Raw genomic sequence first — 21629 nt, 5'->3', positions numbered from 1 at the left:
TTTCTAGTGAGATCTGTTTTCTGTTTTACAAGTTAGCTTCCCTTGCAAATTGCTATTTTTGTTTTGTTTGTGCACCTTTATAACCCTTTAAATTGAGAGAGAATGCAAATCCATGTAAGAAAGCAAATTCCAAATGTGTGTTGGATCAATTAGCACTTGAAATTTATTGAGTGTCTGCTTGTTTTCAACTTTCAGAATAATTGTCCTAATTTTTGAAGTGATTAAAATGTGTCCATTTTCTACCTGCATTGTCTTTAACTAGCACTAAGGATTCTGTGTCCAAGTGGCTGATACCAACCTTGTAACTGACGAGACAAAGTATTAACAATGCTGTTATGAGACATCAGTACCTAGAATTTTTGGTGTAATTTAAAAAAATACAGAAGATACTTGATTAACAGTGATGAAGGGATCCCTTTGATTGCTGAGGAACAGAGGTGGTTTCAAGGCTTTGTTTTAATGTTTTAATAATTTTGGGATTTAAGTTAATCCCATTTTATTAATGCATTTATTTGTGAGAACTTGTCTGAAAAGAAGGAATGCAGTCTACTTTCAGTGTGCAGTTACCTAGTAAACGTTGGGTCCTTTCAAATGGCTTGTCTAATGTCCCATGGTGCTTAGTTGGGTTTCCTTTACATATCTTTCTGCATGTTTTCTGGAATTGCTTTTTAGTGCTTGAAGAGAATGACATGGCAATGATGCAGGTACATGTATGCCAAATCATGCGTTTCTTTGCTGGTTGAAGCTAGTGAATTGGTTTTCACTTACCTGTTATATTAGGGCTGTTACTTTAAAATTTATAGGTCATGGTCCTTGAGTGGATATGCATGTGTCTACTTCTGCAGCTAAGGGAACAGTTCCATTTTCAAGGTCCAATAATGAAACAGATAATGGAAAGTGAGGAAAACAAGATACAACCTTAAAAGTTTGATACTATTTTGTACCGCTCGGCTACCCTGTCTAAATAACTCTGAATAGCTCTCCTGCCTTTGAGCATAATGGCTGCTCTCCCGAGTTTTGATCTATCTTCAGGGTTGATAAAGGTGTATTCTGTCTTTTCCTCTGGATCACAGATTTCTAGTTTTTAGGTGCATCTTCATGGTAGATAAGTTTTGTAGTTTGTTGTTTTGACATCATTACTCAGGATATTGCTAGACAAACACCTCTTTCTTAAACATGAGTTCTGTCAGAATTATATCTGTTATTGTTATAACTACAGCTGGCACCTGACTTGTTAATGGCAGATTAGTTAATGAGATCTCTTAAGGCAGTAAGGCATGAGTGCAGTCTAGGAGCACATACAAAGTGAATTTTCAGGGGAGAAGGTGCAAAGCTTTCCAATCTATCCATAGGAACTGGAAGAAGGTGGCAGCTTAATCATCTAATGATGAAGGCTCTCTTGCAGGTCACTTTTATATTATTATTATGCACTGGAATCCAAAGAGAAATCCACTTTCCTAAAAGAGGACCACCAAGTTTGAAAGATTATTCTGTTGCCTGAATTCATTATTATAACTGGTCTAAGGGCCTGTCCTTTTCTCCTCAATGGGACAATACAGTGAGATTTATGGTCATGGTCAGGCTGAAAGGTTAGAAAAGGGATTATTAAATATTAGTAGTGGTTATTGGAAAACGAACTATAGCTGCTGAAAGGTGACTGACTAGTGGATTGAGATTATTTTGCAGTGGTCTTGTTCAACTACTCAATTATCTGATGCCAAGACTAATGTTTATGGTATGATGTCTGCACTTTGTATAGCACAGATATGCTATAGAATGCCATCATAAAAGCTATAATTATTTTTATAACTTACATTGCCTTTCTGTAGGTGTGAAAGTACATTAAGTGTGAGATTCTTGGTCATAAAAAGTTTTTTTCGTTCGACAGGCAAAAATGTAGCAAGATTCAATACCTGGAAACAAAAATGACAGAAATTGATTATCAGAAATAAAGTAAAAATTGCAAAAGCTAACTGACAAATTCAGGAGACACTTGCCAAGGAATACTATCTATTTTCACTTACTACTTTGGGATTACATGCCTTTGAAAAGATTGAAAGCTATTTTGGCAATGTTATGGTGTAGGAATTGCTTGTTGAAAATAATAGTTCATGTTTGTACAAAAAGTTCAAGCAAAAAATCTTTTTTATTTTCTCTTAGAATCTTTGCAGTTTCTTGCATTGAACCTTTTGTGCCGTGTGAATATAGTTTTCTGAGTTTAAATGTATATGTGGAAAGACCAAACTTTGATTTCAATTTTGGCTTTTGTAATGTGTTTCTCCTAAGTATTCTGGCCCTCAAAGGGTTCATATATTTAAATTCATGTATTTGAAATAGATGAATTTAAAAATATATGTCATATAAATTTGAAAATATATTTAAGCATATTTTAAATACATCTATTTAAAATTCATATATTTGAAATATATGAATGCGGAACAGACCAGAAGAGAGGGTCATGTTCCTTTTTGATGCTGATTATTTGATGGTGATGAGGAAGTTTTCCTCTGCTGTGATAAGGGCTAGGATTTCATTTCAGGAAAAGGAGAAGAGAAAATGTAATTTAATTGATTAAGGGGAATACTTTTGAAAAATATGAACTGGAATAAAAAAGAAATAAATTTGAAGTCACAGGTTCTTGTTTAGATTTATTTCAGTATCTGTACTAGCAGGATGGCACTAAATACTAGACTTCAGTCAACCTCAAGATCTTTATTACAGCAACAGAAATGTTGTGTTACAGACTCACTGCACCCTAATCTTTCACCAAACAAGCAGCAAAAATAATTCCAGTCAAAGTAAATGTTGTCTTGGTTCCAAATTCTAATCTGTGAAAGCTCTCATGAGAGAGAAAGGATTGCTGATTATTTTTTGTTTAGCTTTGGGTTTTTTTGTGCCTGAGTTAGAATAATTTCTCTGATGTTGTTATACATACAGACTTCTTATAGTGGCACAGTTGATCTATATGGAAGGAGGTAATAAAAAGGTACTTTAATATAGGCTGTATTTACAGTGCTGTAACAGTTGTATCTGTGTTAATAGTCAGGATAACGGCTTTTTTGTTTCCATTTTGTTTTTAAATTAGAAGTAGCTCTATCAGCACAAAATAATGCTCATGAATCCTTGTTATACTTGATGGGCTGTTGTACAGCTATAGGGTCACTTTGGGATACCATGATATCAAATTATTTTAATACCAAATGTCTTAAGATATTTTGTTCTTAAACTGCAGTTATATCTGTTTTAATTCCATCGTAACCTGTGATCATTGAGTAACTAATAATTACATTTAGTTATCTAATCAGAGATTACAAATTAGTATTAGCTTGTAAAGGAGGTAGCATTTCTAGACACTGGCATTATCAGCTAAATCATAAATATTGAATAGATATTGATTATGTTATTTTTCACTTTTTTTCAAACATGGTGGAGGACACGGTTGAAAAAATCATGTTTGTTGCTAAATACCAGTTTGTACTTTTTTAAAACCTGGAAAGACATGTCCTGCAGCAAATTGTTTAGAAGTAAATTCAGTGAGATTTTATCATGTAATTCCAAAAAGAGAAAGATGTTTATTTGGGTAAGTATATGGAGCTGGAAAGCAAGCAGTGGTATATATGTCATTCTAGATAACAATTCATTTATTTCAGAAGAGCCTTTTACCAGCTCTGAATTCATTCACTGTCTTTCAGGAGGTTTACAAACCCCAGAGAAAATATAAACGTCAGAAGGGAGCTGAAGAACTCCTAGATGAAGAATCAAAGGTTCATGCTACGCTTCTGGAATATGGCAGGTGAAAGGCTTCATTTAATTGCCTCTGGGGTTTGTATTGTGTGTACTTAGAAGCATTCTGTTTAAAATTCGCATTGTGGTTTTTGGGTTGGTTGGGTTTGTTTTTTTCCCTATTACTTGAGAATCAAACTGTTTCAGACTTATTTCTCTTTGGTTTCAGATTTTGTTTGCTTACCTTATAAATTCTCTGGGGACTGGACAGTCCTCATATGTGCACTATTTAATAGTGGGAGCCCAAGTTCTGATTTTATGCTTAGGTTTTTTTATTTAACATACTTGTTCTTTGCTTCATAAAAATATCTTAAATTCATGATGCTTCATCTGTCAATCAGTGTTGCCTTTTTGTAAGCAATCCCAGAAAGTGGGGAAAAAAATCAAATGAGTCTTGCTATTTTTGTAATGCTAGTAGAGTTAGGCTTGATTTATCTCATGCGTTTTAGAGTCCAATTCCTTCCTCCCCAGTGAAAATGGAATTTGTAATTTGGTAATGGTGTCAGGGATTATTCTACTTGGCATGTGGATTTCTTTCCTGACTCTTCAGCAGAAAACATGCCTACTGAAATCTCTAGATTTAGATCAGGTCATTGCTGCCTCTTAAGTGCTCACCATAGGAATCCAAAGAGCTGGTATGGAAAAACAAGGTCCTGGTGTATTCCCAGTCTGTTCATTTATAGTTCTTGTACTGTTTCAATGTCATTACTCCATATTGGTGCCAACAGACATCTCCCAACCAAAAAAAGTATAAGTCAGTTTATGACCTTTAAGGGAATTCATGTGTATGATTTTTCTAGAGTAATTCTAGGGTTTGGTTTGGTTTAGGGTTTTTTTATGGGGTTTTGGGGGGTTTCTTGGTTTTCCTTTTTTTTTTAAAGGCAAAACTTGAAATCACTATGTAGGTTGAAAATATAAATAAATGAAAGATGTTTTTTATAGATTCTTACAATTATTTTAGCTTTAGGTACTGTGGAACAGTAGAGACCCAAGTAAAACTGGTTTTGCTGGGAAAAGATAAGCTTTTAATATAAAAAACAATGAAAATGGATGATGGAGAGTTGAAGCACAGAGAGAGGAAATAAGAACAGAAAAGTAGGAGGCATTGAAAATACAAAGGGACAACTCTTCTGTTATATAGTGTGCATCAGTACACACACATGAAAAGTCGCTTGGGATTAATGAGATGACCAAGAAATTGTGAGCTTTGGGGAAGGAAAATACCTCTTTGAGTCAGTATTTGTGAAGGTGACTTTGGTGTATCAGAGTCCTAGCAGAAAAACAAAGGGAGAAGAGGTATTTGATGTTGGAAGGACATTTATTTAAATTTGTGATAGAAAGGACAGGACTTACTGAAGAGCATAACATTAATTGGATGGAAGTGGAAGAAAATAAGTGCTGGATTTAAATGTATTCTGGTATTGATTTCTTAATGAATTCTCAAAGCATAAAACTCATGATCAGAAAACTATTTTTTGTATGGTGCAAAAATAAACATCTAAGAAAGTCGCAGTAGTGAGATACACAAATACCTGCTTCACATGTTTTGGTAGAGAAGGAAACTCATAGGGCAGGTGACAATATGTCTACTGTGAACCTAGTAATAAATTATCAAGAGTACAAGGACTCCAAGGTTACTCCCAGAAATCTGTGGGGGCAGTGGGGATTATTGTCCACTTTTCAACACTGTTAGGGAAACAAGAATGCTGCTGAAAAAGGCAAATCCTGAATGTTTGTTAGATTTAGGAATAAAGTTGAAAATTTTTAGAATTAAAATGGGTGAAGTGAGCCCTCTGTTTTTTTACTGCATATAGACTGCAGTCACAGAAAATCACAAGGAGAGGATTTTTTTTTCCTCCAAACTGCCTCTTGGTTATCATCGGAATGGTTCCTGCTTCTGCAGTAGTTAAGGAATTGGACAAACAAGAGTGATAGTTGTAGCTGTAAGTTAGTCAGGAACATCACTTCTTTTCACATCTGTGTTGATGGTGGCTTTAGTGCTTCGTAATACCAAAGATGATCGATCATATCTAAAATTTCTTTCTACGTGTTTTTTCTCTAAGATAATATTTCCAAAATACCAACGTAGCTCAAATTTTATTCTCTCCCTCAAAAAAAACCCCAAAACCCCAAAAAACAGATGTTATGTATTTAGAAAAACAAAAACCAGATGAATATGTATTTAAAGCTCTGAATGCCATGCTTCAGAAAGAAATTGTGATTTCATCAAAGCACACAAGCATGAATATTTTCTGAGAAGTAGAGATTGTATTGAAGATTTCCTGAGGCCTTTCCAGTATTCAGTTATATATAGCTCATAATAGCTCAGGAATAACTTCCAAATGGAAAGAGAACATTGTTTTTTCCTTTCATGAGCATTATAAGACAACGTGAAATGTCTAGATTTGGAAATCATAATGGAAAGAGTAGATGGAGCTGAAATTATTCTTCAAATATGCTGCAGTACCTGCTTATTTAGTTTATTTGAAGCATTCAAAAACTAACCTGAATTTGGCTGTTGGTGCATTTCTTATGTTGAAAATTGAAGAAACTTAATGCATTGTAAAAAAACCAATGTCTTTCATTTTGTTATTGTTCTTTTAGGAGATATGGATTTAGCAGACAAGCAGGAAAAATGGAACAGGTAAAAAATACACTACTTTTAAGTACTCAAATTGTGGAAAGAATTGCATTGTTTTTGCTGAAGTGTTGGTTACTGTAAGATCTTAAAGGAATACAACAATAACCAGCTGCAGCTTCTATTATTACCATCTCTTAAAAATGCTAAACTGGAACTAAAAATCTGCATGCCTTGAAAGGTGCAATTTACCCTCCTTTTTGGAAGGGTTTCTTTTGTTTGTAATTAAACATTGCATTTTGCAAACTTTTTTTTTTTTTTTTTTTTTTGCTTAGAAGTAAGGGAGTTTACGTGTTTTGCTTGGTTTTGGTTTTTAATGTGAGGTAATGACATACCCTGTCTGTTTAATGAGTAACTTTTAACTAAAGGTTCCATGATGCGATCAAGTTTTTCTTTTTTTTTTTTTTTTTCCCAAAGAATCATTCAGCTTGGTAAGAAGTTTTGTAGGCATTTATTACATAACATGTTATTTAATGTGATAGAGAAACATGATAGCATGCCATAAATAAATCGTAGTGCCTCTTGAAAAGCGGCATCCTTTCTGAGCATTTGATGATTATGGAATCATAGAATGTCCTTGTCAGAGTATTTGCAGTTTTATTATTTCAGTGCAGGTATTACTTTAGCTACAAATTTTTATTGCAGACAGAGATAGTGAAGAAATGCAGTAAGTATGTTGTGGACCCAGCAGTACATTGAGTATATTGACATTGCACTTCTTGTTATCTCAATAGCCCACAGACAAACCTAGCATTTAAATTCTAGAAATAGAGATGTTTTTCCAATCTAGGCATACCTTTTTCTCCTCAAACTAAGTGCCAGACTGCAGTCATATAGAGTTAATGGAGTTAGATTTTTTTATAGAGCTATTTTTTTTTCTTCAAAAGCATTACTGACTTTGAAATATTGTGTATTAGATGGTCATCATGCTTGCTGTGTGCATTAAATTTTCGGTAAGGCAGAAGTGGAAGATTATTCAGGTTGGTGGTGCACTAGAGTGACCTAGAAATTTGTCTGCTGCTACTTCTTATTAGTCTTCTCACTGAACTAAGCAATTTAACACTTGATGTTGTATGTTTGTGATATTGTTAGAAAATACGTTTTATGAAAAATACCCAACCACTTTCTCCTATATTTTGGGGTAGGTAATTGTCTTGTGAGGTTGGTTGCTCTCAGAAGGCTGTGTAATAAAGGAACATTGCCCCAGATGTGCCCAGATTGAGCTAGATACCCAGCCTGAACAGCTGGAATTCTTGTGAAATCAACGAGAGTTACATTTCAGTTAGCATGAACTGAAGTGTGAGGATGTTCCAGCTGAAATGTATTCATAAAAACAGAACAGCTATGTTGCAGATTTCTCCTTGCTGTCCTCAATACTTTAGAATACTGCAACTAGATATAATATTTTCTTAATTCTTCTTTAAAAGGCTGAAGATAAAAAAATTGCAGTACCTCCAGGGCTTGCAGCAGCAGGAAAAGCTGAGCCTTGTGATGAAGATGACCTTCAAGCCGCTGAAGAGGTGTGCCACATAGATAGTAGGCATTGATGTCACTAATGTGGGGAGAGGGCATCAGTTATCGCTGCACAGTCCTTCTCTGAAAGAGGGAAAATCTCTAAGCTTTGCTGAAGTGGGAATTTTGACCCGCACGAGAATATGGGACCTGAAATTGATGCACAACATTAAATATTTGTTTATATTTAATACCAAAACCAATGCTTTTGCATTGGAATCTGAGTGGTTTTAAAACACCACGTTTTAGTTGACAGTGGGAGCTGAGTACTCTGAACCTTTACTATAAGGAATTTTCCTTAAATTTGTTAACTTCAGCCACCTCTTCTTTAACTTTCGTAGAATTACTCTGCTATTACATGCAATAAAATATGCATATGATATGATACTAATTGTATATATGTGTCCTAGTCACTAAGCAGAAGTAAGTTAAATGACAAAAGATAAATTATCGCATGTAACCTGTCATACTTTGCCCTAAGCTTCGCATTAAAACTCTGATGACCGGAATGGCTGCAATGGCAACAGAGGAGGTAAACAGCACTTAAAACTGATAAAGCTTTGTTTACACTGTGGTTGATTATGCCAATTATTCCTAAAATCGGGTTAGTTATGAGTCTGAAATCTTGGAATGACACTGTTTAAATTATCATGAAGGGAGTGCACAAAAAGATGGTCGAATTAGGATGACAGTAATTTTTATGAGGCTGGTGACTTAATCTTTTGCCTTGAAATAATGAAAGCAATATAAATAAGTGCCTCTTTAAAATGGTTTCTGCAAGGAGAATTTTGGGGGAAAGACATTGCTTTGCAGCTACCCAGGGTGCAGTATGATCTTACTTTATTTATCTTGCGAAGGTAACCACGGGAGTAATCATTTTAGTGGGAAGAGTGAAGGAAAATTGTTTTCATTTCCATCAGAGCAGCTGATAAATATTTACAAACACCACCATTAGTCTAAAGCACTGAAAATACTGTATATGTATCTTCCTTTCTTAATTGGTTGTAGTTAATGATATAATGGAACCTGACTGAGAGGACTGGGAAGAAATTCAGTTGTGCAACATTGTTTCTGTTTATGCTGAAGTCACAGAAGCAAAGGTAGTAATTAGTCTAGTTCAAAGTTGATGACATGCTTTCTACTGAAAACCACTGTAGAATTCAGTTTTGCTTGAAGGTTGTTTTTGTACATGCATCCAATTTGAAAGGTGCATTCTTTCACACATCTGTATTGTCATAGTTTGGCTCCAGATGTGGTCTAATAGTAAGTTTTATTACTGCACATGAAAAATTCAGTGTACAGAATAGAATTGGGTAGGTTTTTGAAAATCTGAGTTCAAGTTTGTTGAAAGGTTGTAAATGGGAAATTTCCAGTTTTCGTCAGTGAAGTTTTTTGGGGGTGGAATGTTTCACGGTCTTTTATGGCTAGAGGTTATTACTCAGTGTGAAGGTTTTGTACATTTCTGTTAAAATTGGAGCTTGGGGAAATTGCCATGTAAAAAGCACAAGCAGTTGCAAAATTCCAAATGTTTTCTTGACATGATTGCAGGGCAAATTGACAGCAAGCACAGTTGGCCAGATTGTTGGACTCCAGTCAGATGAGATCAAGCAAATAGTGTCAGAATACGCTGAAAAGGTAAGTGTGTTACCTGATTGTGTTTGGTTTACCAAGTTGTGTTTGATAGCTTGTTAATTTAGGCCTTAAGTTTTGAAGTTAATTTTCATGATTGTTTTGAAACAGCACTGTTTCATATATGGTGTAGATAGTACAGTCAGGATTCAGGAAAGTATTTCAATGAGATTTAAACATTCACAAGCTTTTAGTGTCTTAGTACCTATTCCTTGGTTGTGTTTGATTTTAAGCACCTGATTAAATGTTTTAATGAGTAAAGAAGGGCCTGGGTTGATACCTTCAAATAAGAGACCTACACTCTTAATGCATTTTAAAGTGTTCAGTGTTAAGCATAGAAGTTCTGTAGTCCTGCTCAGAGAAAAATCTAAGCCTCCTCCATGCAGATTTTCAGACTCTGGGCTCTTACTTGTTCTGGGCTCCAATTCTCTGTCATGCCCTGGCTCTCTATTTCTGAATTTAGTATTAAAACCAGAGCTTTGTTGCTTTTAGAATCCAAGGCAATTAAATGTGCCTATTAGCTCCATTTATTGTGTTCAATTGTGATTGTTTTTACAGTAATGTGAAAAGAAAATCTTGCTCTTCAAGCAATTAATACATACAATACATCACTGCCAGATATGAGTTATAGGTCGCTCTTATTTGTCCAATAGTCTTCGCATATTTCTTTCTTTTTGTTGACACATGAGGTATGGAGCTTTCCCATTTGGGAGATAAACCCTATAACTCAACGTAGTCTATTGCACATTCTTGGCCTTTCTTTATTAAAAGGGAATGGAAGAACAGAAGCCCAAGGGTCATATATCTATGTTATATTTCTTCTGTTCTGAGAGAAGGCAGCAGGACCTTGACTATTATAGTAGAAGAATGATTAATACTCTGGAAAATAAGAACTGATTCACATCAAACCAAAAATGTTTTGCTTTTCAGATCTATTAGATGTGGCCAACATAAAAAATTCTGTGTGCATGCATATACCTGGAAAAAAAGAGTTAAGGATGTTATCAGTTTATTAAAGTATCAGCAGTGTTTGGATATGTAGAGTTGCAATAGTTTTAATCCCTTGTAACTATACATGGTCTGAAGAACACAGTGCTTATTTGTCTGCCAGAGTCTTTATAATTCCCCAGTGAAGATAACTGGCTAAGAAAATTCTCGGTCTGATGTTGCCATGTGCCAAGACCTTCCTTACAAGGTGGCACCTTTGCAGAAGTTCAGTGCGTACAGTTTTCTGCATTTGTCTTTTCTTTCTGCTGCTGTGTTAACTTGCTAGGTAAACTGGGAAGACTTTGGTTGTACTTCACTTCCTGAAAATACTGGCAGAAAATTAACATTGCTTTTATCTGTCTATTCATCACCAGCTTACTAAGGCCAGTTATTCAAAGTAGTTTTGATTTTACTGTTTTAGAAAACTTACAGGTATAGTCATCTGTAACAGGTGGTTTTGCTAGGAGTAGAAAAGGAGGAAAAGTAGAGTGAGGGAATACTAAAACTGAAGAAGTGCTGTCTCAAAATTACCCCCTTCAAAAATGCCAGAAGGAGGATCCTCTTCAACAGTTTTAAATGTAGTTTGTGAGTTGCTTCTATCTTGGGAAGTTGACTCAGAATATTTTTGGGTTTCTAGAATGCTACATTGGAGAATACTGTGCACCCTACACAGCCAGTTGAAGTAGCATACAATAAGCATTTCAATCATTTAATATGTTTAGGGGTTGTCTTTCAGGGAAAATACTAAATTGGATATTTTTATGGGGTTTTTTTTTAGTTTGAGGAAACCCTCAATGATAAAGTGAGATGCAGAGGGTTCCTGAGCCTCTAGAAAGGGGCGAGGAAGGGTGTCAGTAAATTACATTGAAATGACTGGAAAGATTTACATGGAACGTTACTGGAAACAGATATGAGCTGTTCCAAGGCTGGAGACTGCTTTTTTCCCTGTGGGCTTCAGACAGTGGACTTCCAATTGAGGTAGTTATGATGGAGTTACAGACAGATCTAAACCTCTGAAAACTGCTAGTAGTAGGTGGTTGAACATGAAGAAATAAACAAAATTATTTACTGCTACAAAGCTTGTGTTTTTGTACAGAGACACTTTTAATTGGTTTTCAGTTGTATTTTGTTTTTAAGAATGTGAAGTTCTGTAATGATTGAATTCTCTTTCTTTAATTATAGGAAAGTTTATAGCACTAATGTGTGTGAGAGAATCTCATTACAAAGAATAACATTAATTGCATGTATTTCCTTCCTCCTTCCCATTTAAAACTTCTACATGTGAACAGTGGGAGGCAGGATTTTTAAGTCTAGAATTAGCCATTTATTTTAGCTAGCAGTTTTTGAGCTGACATAGATAAGTGATCTTCATGCATAATTAATACGGTGTTTTAACTTAAACAATAATATCCTCATTTGCCATGACAGAATTGGTCTTGTTTATTTGAATGGGCTATATATTTTTAGGGCAACTGAGCAGTTGCAGGGAATGCAGAAGAATGCAGAAGCAAGCCTACACCGGTTGGTGGTGGGGATAGTGTGTACTAACAAAGTTGAAGGATGTATCCATGTATCCCTTTTTGTCACATGTAATTCAAGTTCTTGTTTTGAGATAGAGTATCAAATTAATAATCTTAAACAGTCATACACTAGTGCTCAGCTACAGCTTTCCTACATTATGTTCAAAAGGCAACTGTTGTTTCAGTCTAGTAAGAGACCAAGTAACAACAGTATTGTCAAAAGCAAAGTAGCTTCTATAATTTGTGTTTTCTTCCTTCTCTGCTGAAAGATGCATTTTTCTCCACAAGTTGGAACCCAGTTCCTCAGTAACTTTAAAGCTGTAGTGTTGCTGCAAAGCAGATCCTTAGCCCACTTTGACTGCATGAGGCTTAACCCTAGCTTTTTCATTTGCAGACCATAAGGATTTTTTTTGCAGAAACTTCTGTATTAGTGATGGTAATTTCCTATTTTCAAGTAAGCTGTAACAGCCCACTTCTTAAGACATGACCTTTTCTTTATACCAGACCTGTACAGTATGGATTTTAACTGGTTTTGCAAGATCAGTCTTGGGCTGATTTAGCTGATGTTTCTTTCTCTTGCATTTCCAGTTTTCTTGATTTGCATGGTACGCATATTAGATAGGCAAAATGTATGGTGAGCAGGGTGGGGTCCTAGATTGTATGACATGATGAAGGAATGTGATTTGGCTAAACAATGAGAGGAGTGAGTACATCTGAGTGTTTATTTGTTGAATAGTTCAGTGTTAACTGATGCTGCTGAGAGTCATTTTTCCTTTCCTAACATATGCGAAGCAAGTTTGTGTATTGCTGGGTTAAGATGTCAGAATTGGTCTTTTCCTTCTGTGGAGGTAAGAGTATAACAAATCATTAAGATGCTCCTCAATATGAATAACATAGAAAATGGAGAAGAGGAAGACAGGTTTTGCCTCTTATTTTCGTTTAAAATTAAACTGTTAAGGAAACATCTGCTTACCTATCTGCCTTGAGTGGATACCAGGAACAAATATGAATGAGAAGTATTTAATTCTTGTACCATTTCTGCTGATTATACATTGTAGTGCTTGTCAACATTTGGTAAATATTCAAAAAGCACTTGGAATTGAAGTCTTTGACAGACTCTGCAAATATTAGCACCTGAAGTACTTGCAGATTAACCATTTTTCTAGCAAAATACTGGAAAATGGATTAACTGGGAAAAAAAAGTCTGGGTGCATGAAGCAAATTACCAAAACAGATGTATGTATTTAAGTGAGGACTTCCAAAAGATACAAACAAATGCTTAGGCAAATAATCACGTAGACATCTAGCTATCACCTATTTTTAATTATTATTTAATTATTGTCTAACACATATACACATTTCCTATTATGAATGCTATTCCGGGTAAAGAAGGTTTCTGGCAGCTTTCCTTTCACAATTCAGAGAGAACAGGGTCCAGATGGTTGTCTTCATTATGTTTTATGAGACACTTTCTTGGCAATGCATGCTGGATTGAGTAGTTTTCAAAGGCTGGCATCAACAGTACACACATGCACACTTTAAAAAAAAGAAACCACTTAGAGTGGTAAGTGTATCTACCATGCTGAGTATGTCGTTGTCATACAGCATAAAGATACATCCAAGCCAGTATTTCAAAATCTAAACATACAATTTTTCGAGTTCTAGATCTGCTGATTAGGGTATGGAGCAGTATTCCCCATCTGATACAATGAGTTCAGTAAATAACACTGCTTAAGGAGGTTTTTTTGACATATTGGTAATTTTTTCTGTTTAAGACCTCACTGTACCAGACCAGGTTTAACTGTAATGCTCATGGGAAAAATGTATTTCTTCTAGTTTACTATAATATTTCCCACCTCACCCAGGGCACCTGACTTTAGCTTAATTTGCCTGTCACCTTTGGGATATAATTCAGTTGTTCAGCCACTTCCTTATCTTGATGTGAGATAAAGTGGTAAGTCATTCTTTCTGTTGTCTAGTGGGACACAGCTCTTGATAAGGAATATCACAAATATGTCCCACTTTGGTATTTCCTGAGCTACTGAAGAAGCAAAGAGTAATGGTGTGAGGTCCATCAGGCTGTTGTTACTGTTTGTTTTAGCAATCTGAGCTTTCTGCTGAGGAGCGACCAGAAAGGCTTGGAGCTGCCCAACAACATAGAAGGAAGGTGGCATCTCTGAATAAGCAGATTTTGCAAAAAAACAAACTCCTGGAAGAGGTAAGTATTGTGTGTGTAACAAAGAAGAAAACATTAATAAATGTAGTTGGTGACAAAGTTTTTGCCATCCAGAAAAGATTCGCGAGCTGTCTTCTGTACCATCAGTTTGTCATGCTGAACATTCATTTCCGCATTTCTGAATGTCTTGCTTGCACGTTTATTATGAAGACAATGTGGCTGCGTTTACGTTAGAGAATTGTATAGCCCTGATTGTGAGAAGGGCGCTAGCTAATCAAATCATGCTTTCACCTTTTTTTTTGCATACCTCTCTTGGAGAAAAACAGTATCTCCATTTGACTTCTTAGCTGTAGTGTTGAATGGGCTGTTCTCACAGTTTCAAGGAATAGTTTAGCAAGTTTCACTAAAATATGCCACAGATTATTTGTATCACTTCCTGCACTTTACATAAGCCAGCTTGTCTCACTGACTAAGGTGGGTTTTTTTGCTTGTTTGTTTGGGGGTGTTTTTGCACAGTCACTGCTTGGTTCACATCTTCACATTTGTTTTAGGGGCGTGGAAGGGCTCTTGAATTTGAAGAGCAAGAGCTACCATTCCTGTATTTCAACCTACTTAGGCTATTGCTATTTAACCCCAGGAAAGTACAAGTGGGAACGCTATGCTATTAATGAAATGCCGCTTTTAATTATGCATACTGCTGTAATCAGTGTGATGATATCTTTAGCTTGCAGAATCTGATGAAAACATACTGCATCAGAGTCAGTAATTGGCAGAGGTTGCCAAAACCCAAATAATACTTGAGGAAAAATGGTTGCTGATGACTTCTGTCAAGTACATCACTGCTTCAGCAACTTTCATCTGTTTTTTCATTTGTTTTGCTCTGCTCTTGTCAGTAATGTCTTAACCCCTTACATCTTAACTGTTTTCCTATTAAATGTTGGTGGTATGTGGGCTCTGAAAGATAGGTGTCTGTGTGGCACATTTTATGAGACAGTGATAGGTTGAGTCCTTCAAACAACAGCAGTAAAGGAATGGAAGCTTTGAAAGCCTTCCCTGCTATGCTATAACTACAGGAGCACTGGGATTTTAAGCCTTCCTGCGCAGCCACTAGTAGACCTGACTACTTTTTTAATTTATTTTTTAAAGGAGAATAAAGTATTCTATAACAGCGCAATACTACTTTTTATTTAAAGGATATTTATCCCTTCAAAACTCAAATCTCCTTTCAGTAAAGCATACGCTGTGAACCATTTTTTGGAGTCTGTGACTAACATTCAATACCTAATTTAAATTAAGATATAGAAATAAAGCTTATGCACAAGAAACTGGAAAGACAAATTTGCTGTCATGTTCTTAGTTTTTTTCTAACTTTAATAATAAGCTTCATGGAAAAAGCAGTGCACATTCTTCTTCAATTATTTTGCGTAAAAAAAGAAAAAAGACTTTGGAAGGGTAGAGTATGACAGTGTATTAAGTGGTAAATATTAGAATGCATTTCTTTTGGAATACACTGAACTAGTTTCATTCTTAAACTGATGCATTTCTATGCTGCCCTTTAGCATGCCCCATCTGTTCAAAACATTTTTTCCTCAACAATAACACTACAATTATTATTTCTATTGTATGTTGAATGTAAACCATGTCTGTCACAATTCCTCTCCATTCTAGAGTGAAATATGAGAAAGTATAATGGTATACTATAATCATGATATTATGATCTGAAATGAAATACACCTTTTTTAAAACTTTAGTCTGTAGTCTTAACACTTTGGTAATATCAATTTTCCATGTCTGTTTATGTCAAGCATAACTTTACTTTTTTTTTCAAAATGATGACTTAGTAAAAAAATATTGACAATATCTAGCATTAAATGCAAGCTGAAGTGTCAGGCTTTCAAAAATCATAATGTTACATAAAACATTCAAAAACCATAATATTACAGACAGTTAAATTCTGTGTGAATTCCCATGTTGGTTTGAGGTTTTTTTTCCTGAAGTAGAAACACAAATTACAGTATGAGATCTTTCAATTTCAGAAGTGGGGAAAACGAGGATGAAGTTCACTGTATCCTAACTCATTGCAGTACATTTCTGTCACGCTTCAACTCTTTTAAAAGGCTATAAGGCACCTACTTACAAAAGGAGATGCAGATGTGCTGTGTGTATATTATAGAATGGAGACAGATGAAGGCTCCCTCACAGCATCTGCTCTGAGCTAGCAGATTGCAAATCCGTTCCAGATAAGCCTCGTTTGTCGTGAATGGCAATGGTTTAGCACAGCCCCATTATAAAAGGTGGCACATTTGCTCAGGTTTAGGGATGTTCTAGTACAGTTCTACAGATTTTGGTTGTGTCCACCAGCTTATGTCCAGCTGCATTTTATCTGCAGGCAATATGTAGACATAGCAGAAGGCATGCTCAGTTTGAATGTATGCATGTATTAGAACACCGCACACCAGCCCTTGCATTGTAAGAACAGCTCATGTTCTTGGAGGCAGTTAGCTGAAGTTTAACATTGGGGTGTACAAGTTAGGTGCAATTGTGTAGTAAGAGTAGCATTAGGAAACTGGAACAGACAGCTCAGGTTTCAAACAATGCAAATGTGCACTAGCATAGTTCTCCAGCCATGCTGTTTCCTTGATCTATCTTGCCTAGTTGAGCTGTAGGAGAGGCTGGTAAATGTGCTTAGCAGTTGTGGGTGGCTTTTGCAGCTCTTCTGAAATGTTCAAAAGCTTTTCTCTTTTTTATTTTTCTTTTTTTTTTTTTTTGAAGCAGTTGGCTTTTATATTCTATGAAATTTTAGCATAGTGTGGCTACTATATTAGTAACACTGAATATGCCTGTAACTATGTATATGTTGAGTGAGTTACATCTTCATGCCTGGTGCAAGTAATTTCCTCTGACAGTTTCCCAGACACATGAATGTATGTATTTGCTTGCATTCTCTGTACTGTTGAGGAGAAGAAAGCAGTTTGGAGTAGGGAGAAAAAATGGTTATAAACCACACAAAATTGGTAGAGTCCTTAATTCATTACAGATCTGCTTTTTGCAGCCAAGCAAACTTCACAGTCCACAGGAGAAGTTAAATCATTTCCAAATCTGTTATACTATTTGTCAGTTTAGTAGTTGAGGGCCCTTTAATTGTGTTGCTTATTTCCACTACATAACAGTCTCAGTGGTATGTGGTTTTAGAAGGGGAAAGAAATACTGACAGCTGCAAGACAAGTGCAATCCTTTTATCACTTTAGTAAAGTAAAAAACTCCTGGCTGGGCTTTTGGTTTTGGGTTTGTTTTTTGTTTTTGTTTTGTTGTTGTTGTGGTTTTGGTTTTTTTTTTTGGGGGGGGGGTTGTTTGTTTGTTTTTTTAACTACTTGCCAAAGACAGCTTTTGAACTTAGTGATAATCAAGACACCTGTCCTGAAAAATGATTGTGAAGTTCTGGCTTCAGTACTGCAGTAAGTTTCAGCAAGAGTTCTTATAAAAAATGTTCCTTAAGCTTTGTGAGATATGAACTGCAGGCTTAAATTTACATTTTGAATTATTGGTGCAAAATATGAAAAAGCTCTCTTTTTATAAATTCAGATGTGGAAAGTAGTGAGTGTTGAGTCAAATCTCCATGTTGTGAACAACAAACTAAACCAGCATGAAAAGAAGTGGAACAGAAAGCTAAATGTGCATTTCTTTGTTTGCAGCACTTCTGCTCCACTTTTAACCCATGTCCCATTTTTATTGTTACTATTTGCAATGTTATCTTAAATAAGGTTGTTTAAATCATAAGGATCTTCTAAAACTGGTCTCTGTAAGTTATTTTACAAGTGAAATATACAGTGACATTTTACTAACTGCCTTCTTACTAGACTTTCCATAGTTACACAAAAGGAAAACATCAATGAGCTTTCCTAATTTATATGGACATGTCTGTGGTATGGTGCCACGGCACTTTTCTGCAAGTCTCAGATCACCCTAACTTATCTGGAGAAGTACAGAATGGGGCTATCTTCTTAGCCTGGTATGAAACTAGACCAGTATAACCAGGCTAAATAACGTTGAGATTTAGCAGATATCCAGTAAGTTGCCATTCCTTTGGCATCCAGACATCTAGAAGGTCAGGTTGAAAATGATTGCTGTTATTAATTAAATATTCAATCAGTGTTCTTGCAATCAAATGCTCTCAGGGTAGATGACAAGAAAAGACTGTGTTTGATGGCTAGCCTATTATTTAATAGGCAACCATTATTAACAGGTCAAATACTGCTGTTCTCCATTATAGGTGTAATGAGCATGTTGTTTTTTTTCTCTTCCGTAATAGTTGCAAGCTAAATGCACTGATCTGCAGGAAAAATGCAGTGAAGCAAAAAAGACATTAACAGAGGTAATCTTTCTTTGTTTTTCTGTGTACGGATTCTAGCTGAATCATTTTTGAGAAGCTTTGTATGTAGAGAGATGTATTAAATGGAGAAGACATTTGACAAAGCTAAGTACCATGAATCATTTCATGTCTAGAACTGTATTTCAATTTATTGTTAATTGCAACCCTTAGGTTAAGAGTTACAGTGAAAAGCTGGACAAAGAATTGGCAGCCTTAGAAACAATAGAATCCCAAGCAGATTCTAGGTAAGTTACTTCCTTTGTGACCTTTGAAATTCTAAAAATTGATGGTTTGAAAATTAATCATTCAATGTTTCTTGCTTTGTCAACCTAAACAAATAACTACAATTTGGAAATTAAATAGTTTCCAGCTTGTTTTCCAAAGAGAGTAAAATATTACCATAGTATTCAGTTGGAATGAAAAGTGTCAGTCTATAGTTGAAAATAATTGTAGGTGTTTAAAGTAGAAGAACCCGAGACAGTTGATAAATCAGGAAGGCCTCATCTACTTATTTTCTTCAAATTTGAAGGCTTCATCTCACATACACTAAAGAGGAGTCTCTCTCAAAACTTCCACAGTAATGAGGCCAGAACATAGCAAAACCATCAAATGCTCAGTGTAATATTACATTTTTATTTTGACTTTGACTTATCAGTGGTGATATTTGGGTTTTTAATTTACAAGGTTTTATTGGAAATTTATTTAGAACTAAGCTTGTTCTAATGTCTTTTAGTTTGCTATCTATTTAAATCAGAAACTGAAAATCTAATGTGGTTTACTGGATCTTCAAATTTAGCATATTACAGAGTCTGCGAGCACTGGTGGCCATGAATGAAAGCCTGAAAAGCCAGGAGCAAGAGTTCAAAGCACATTGTAGGGTAAGTTTTAGTTTAAGTAAGGATTCATTTAAAACTTTGGAAATAAGCATTATACTTCTTCCTGATTTGTTGTCTTGTTGTGTCCCTGTCTGTCATCTGTCCCTGTCCCCTTCCCCCTTTTACTGGTAGTTCTAGGTTTTCATTGAATTCTGCCACCAGCTTGATTTGCAGCAGAACTATGAACAGTTGCCCGGTTCTGCAGTATACCGTATCTGCAACAAAGCTGATGTCCAAGAAGGATGGAACCAGATTAACCAGGACTTACCCCCTACCCTGAGGCAGGGAGGTATAAGGAAGGGTGTTAAGGCATCTGAATTAATGTGGCCTTCAATGTTCTGCTCTGCCTGGATTTTTGAATACAGGACAGTTGGTAGACATAGACATCAGCCATATACTGGTCACAGCTGTGGCTTTTCTTGTTCCTGTTACCATCCTGCTGAGAGCAACTTGGGGTGGGTTGACAGGGAGCATTAAAATCCAAGTTCGAGGTTGGGCTGTGCTGAATACCCATCTGTGCTATTCATACCTGAAATAGGTTGTCTTTTCTTGAATAACGCAGCCAACAGTGACCTGAGGAGAGGTAGACTGCCAAAGAGGAGGGCTTGGTGAAGGCCCCGAGCTTTGGAGCAACCCACCAAAAGAGACCAGACTGAGATGAAGCTATTACAGTTTTCGGAGGACATTTCAGTTTTACCACTTAATTGCTGTGTTTTGCTGCCCTGTTTACTGCTGTGTTTATGGACTGCCTGGAAACGTGATCAGAGAGAACTGTTTTCGTTTTCTTCTATTTGAACAATAGTGGGTGGGATTCAATAGAATGCAAAGAAGTAAAAAGGAAATAGTGCCTAGAGGCATAGACTGATCATAGGAACCTTACTTTCCCATACATACTGCTTTGGAAAGTGCTAAAAAATTGTAATGGAAACTGCAAGATTGTAATGGAAACCTGCAAGTACCTTTAGGTTCATTCATTTTTTATAAATGCTGTATATTGCAGTCCCATGTCATGCTGATGCTACTGTAATATTTCTTTGCTTCCTCAGTTCCTTTTTCCATGTCACTCATTAGTTGTTTTACTTGCAAATATGCTAGATCCAGCTAAGAAATAAATCCGTTCCTGTGTTTGATAAAAGCAGACAGTTTTATATAATGAGTAATAATGGATGCCTTATGCTTAAGCAGGGAATGCTGTTTAATCTTAAATTCAAATATAAAGTATGTGTCAGCTCATTAGAGGTGTATGTTGTCAAGCTTCCTGTTTTCCCATTTTAAGAGGATAGGTCTCAGTTAAGAGCAACTTTTTTTCTTTTTTCTTGTTTTAAAGGAAGAAATGGAGAGACTACAACAAAGTATTGAGAATTTGAAAGCTGAGGCAGTGGAAAATGGGGAGGAACAGGTAATAACAAATGTGTAAGTTTTTATTTTCAATTTGTGCTTTAAAATGTTGATTCAGGCCCTGCTTCCTTTCAGGGCATTCTTGTAAGCGTTTAAGTATCTGTCCCCACTCCCCACTGGTAAAGCCACAGTTCAGGCTAATAATCATAGAAATACAGTAGGCTGAAAATAGCTGTAGTATTCTTTGTTGTTCTTGCAGAATCCATGGGCTGACTTAGCGATGCTTTTGTGTCTTTAACTTTTTTATAGTACCAGAGAAGAAAATCTCTGGATCTTGTGTTAAGAGCAGTGCATATCTCTGACAAAACCAGATCTTCCTCAGAAAGCATGTTTGTTTTGGTTGATTTGTTTGGGGTTTTTTGTTGTTGTTTCTTTTTTTAAATGTGAATTCGTTGGAAGGATGAAAGCACAAGTTTTCAGTGGCTCAGTACTTGCATGGCATGAAGTTAGGCTTTAACACAGGTGCATCCAGCCTGATGCCAACGAATAATGCACAGAAAAGGAAAAGCTAGAATGATTTGTATTTTCAGCTTGTAAACATTTGATATATTAATGCCTCTGAGATGAGGTGGGTTACAGATAGAAAACAGATATTCATGCTGTTCTTTTGAACACGGAATAAAAAATTAAAATGTAAACCTAAGTCTTACAGATAATCTTTTTCTTGCTTAAAAATTTAAGTCCACAATCCAAGAAATCTATACATGTCAGAGGGTTTATATTATGTCCTGGACCATGTTTG

At 35.8% G+C, this 21629-nt stretch overlaps 1 protein-coding gene across 1 annotated transcript in view; it reads left to right on the top strand.

Moving 5' to 3' along the window:
• The window catches only part of CCDC93 (coiled-coil domain containing 93), a 50526-nt gene that overhangs the window by 13609 nt on the left and 15288 nt on the right, over window positions 1-21629 (top strand). Inside the window, exons 7-16 of the mRNA XM_065671343.1 lie at window positions 3693-3793; window positions 6388-6427; window positions 7849-7941; window positions 8415-8465; window positions 9482-9568; window positions 14171-14287; window positions 18555-18617; window positions 18786-18859; window positions 19411-19492; window positions 20817-20888. Of these exons, the coding sequence (XP_065527415.1) occupies window positions 3693-3793; window positions 6388-6427; window positions 7849-7941; window positions 8415-8465; window positions 9482-9568; window positions 14171-14287; window positions 18555-18617; window positions 18786-18859; window positions 19411-19492; window positions 20817-20888 (780 nt within the window). The remainder of the gene's footprint in view (window positions 1-3692; window positions 3794-6387; window positions 6428-7848; window positions 7942-8414; window positions 8466-9481; window positions 9569-14170; window positions 14288-18554; window positions 18618-18785; window positions 18860-19410; window positions 19493-20816; window positions 20889-21629) is intronic.

This window comes from Lathamus discolor, chromosome 3 (genome assembly GCF_037157495.1).
Source record: "Lathamus discolor isolate bLatDis1 chromosome 3, bLatDis1.hap1, whole genome shotgun sequence".
Lineage (NCBI taxonomy): Eukaryota > Metazoa > Chordata > Aves > Psittaciformes > Psittacidae > Lathamus > Lathamus discolor.
Note: the sequence above shows the minus strand (reverse complement) of the source record. Positions and strands in the feature narration are given on the sequence as shown.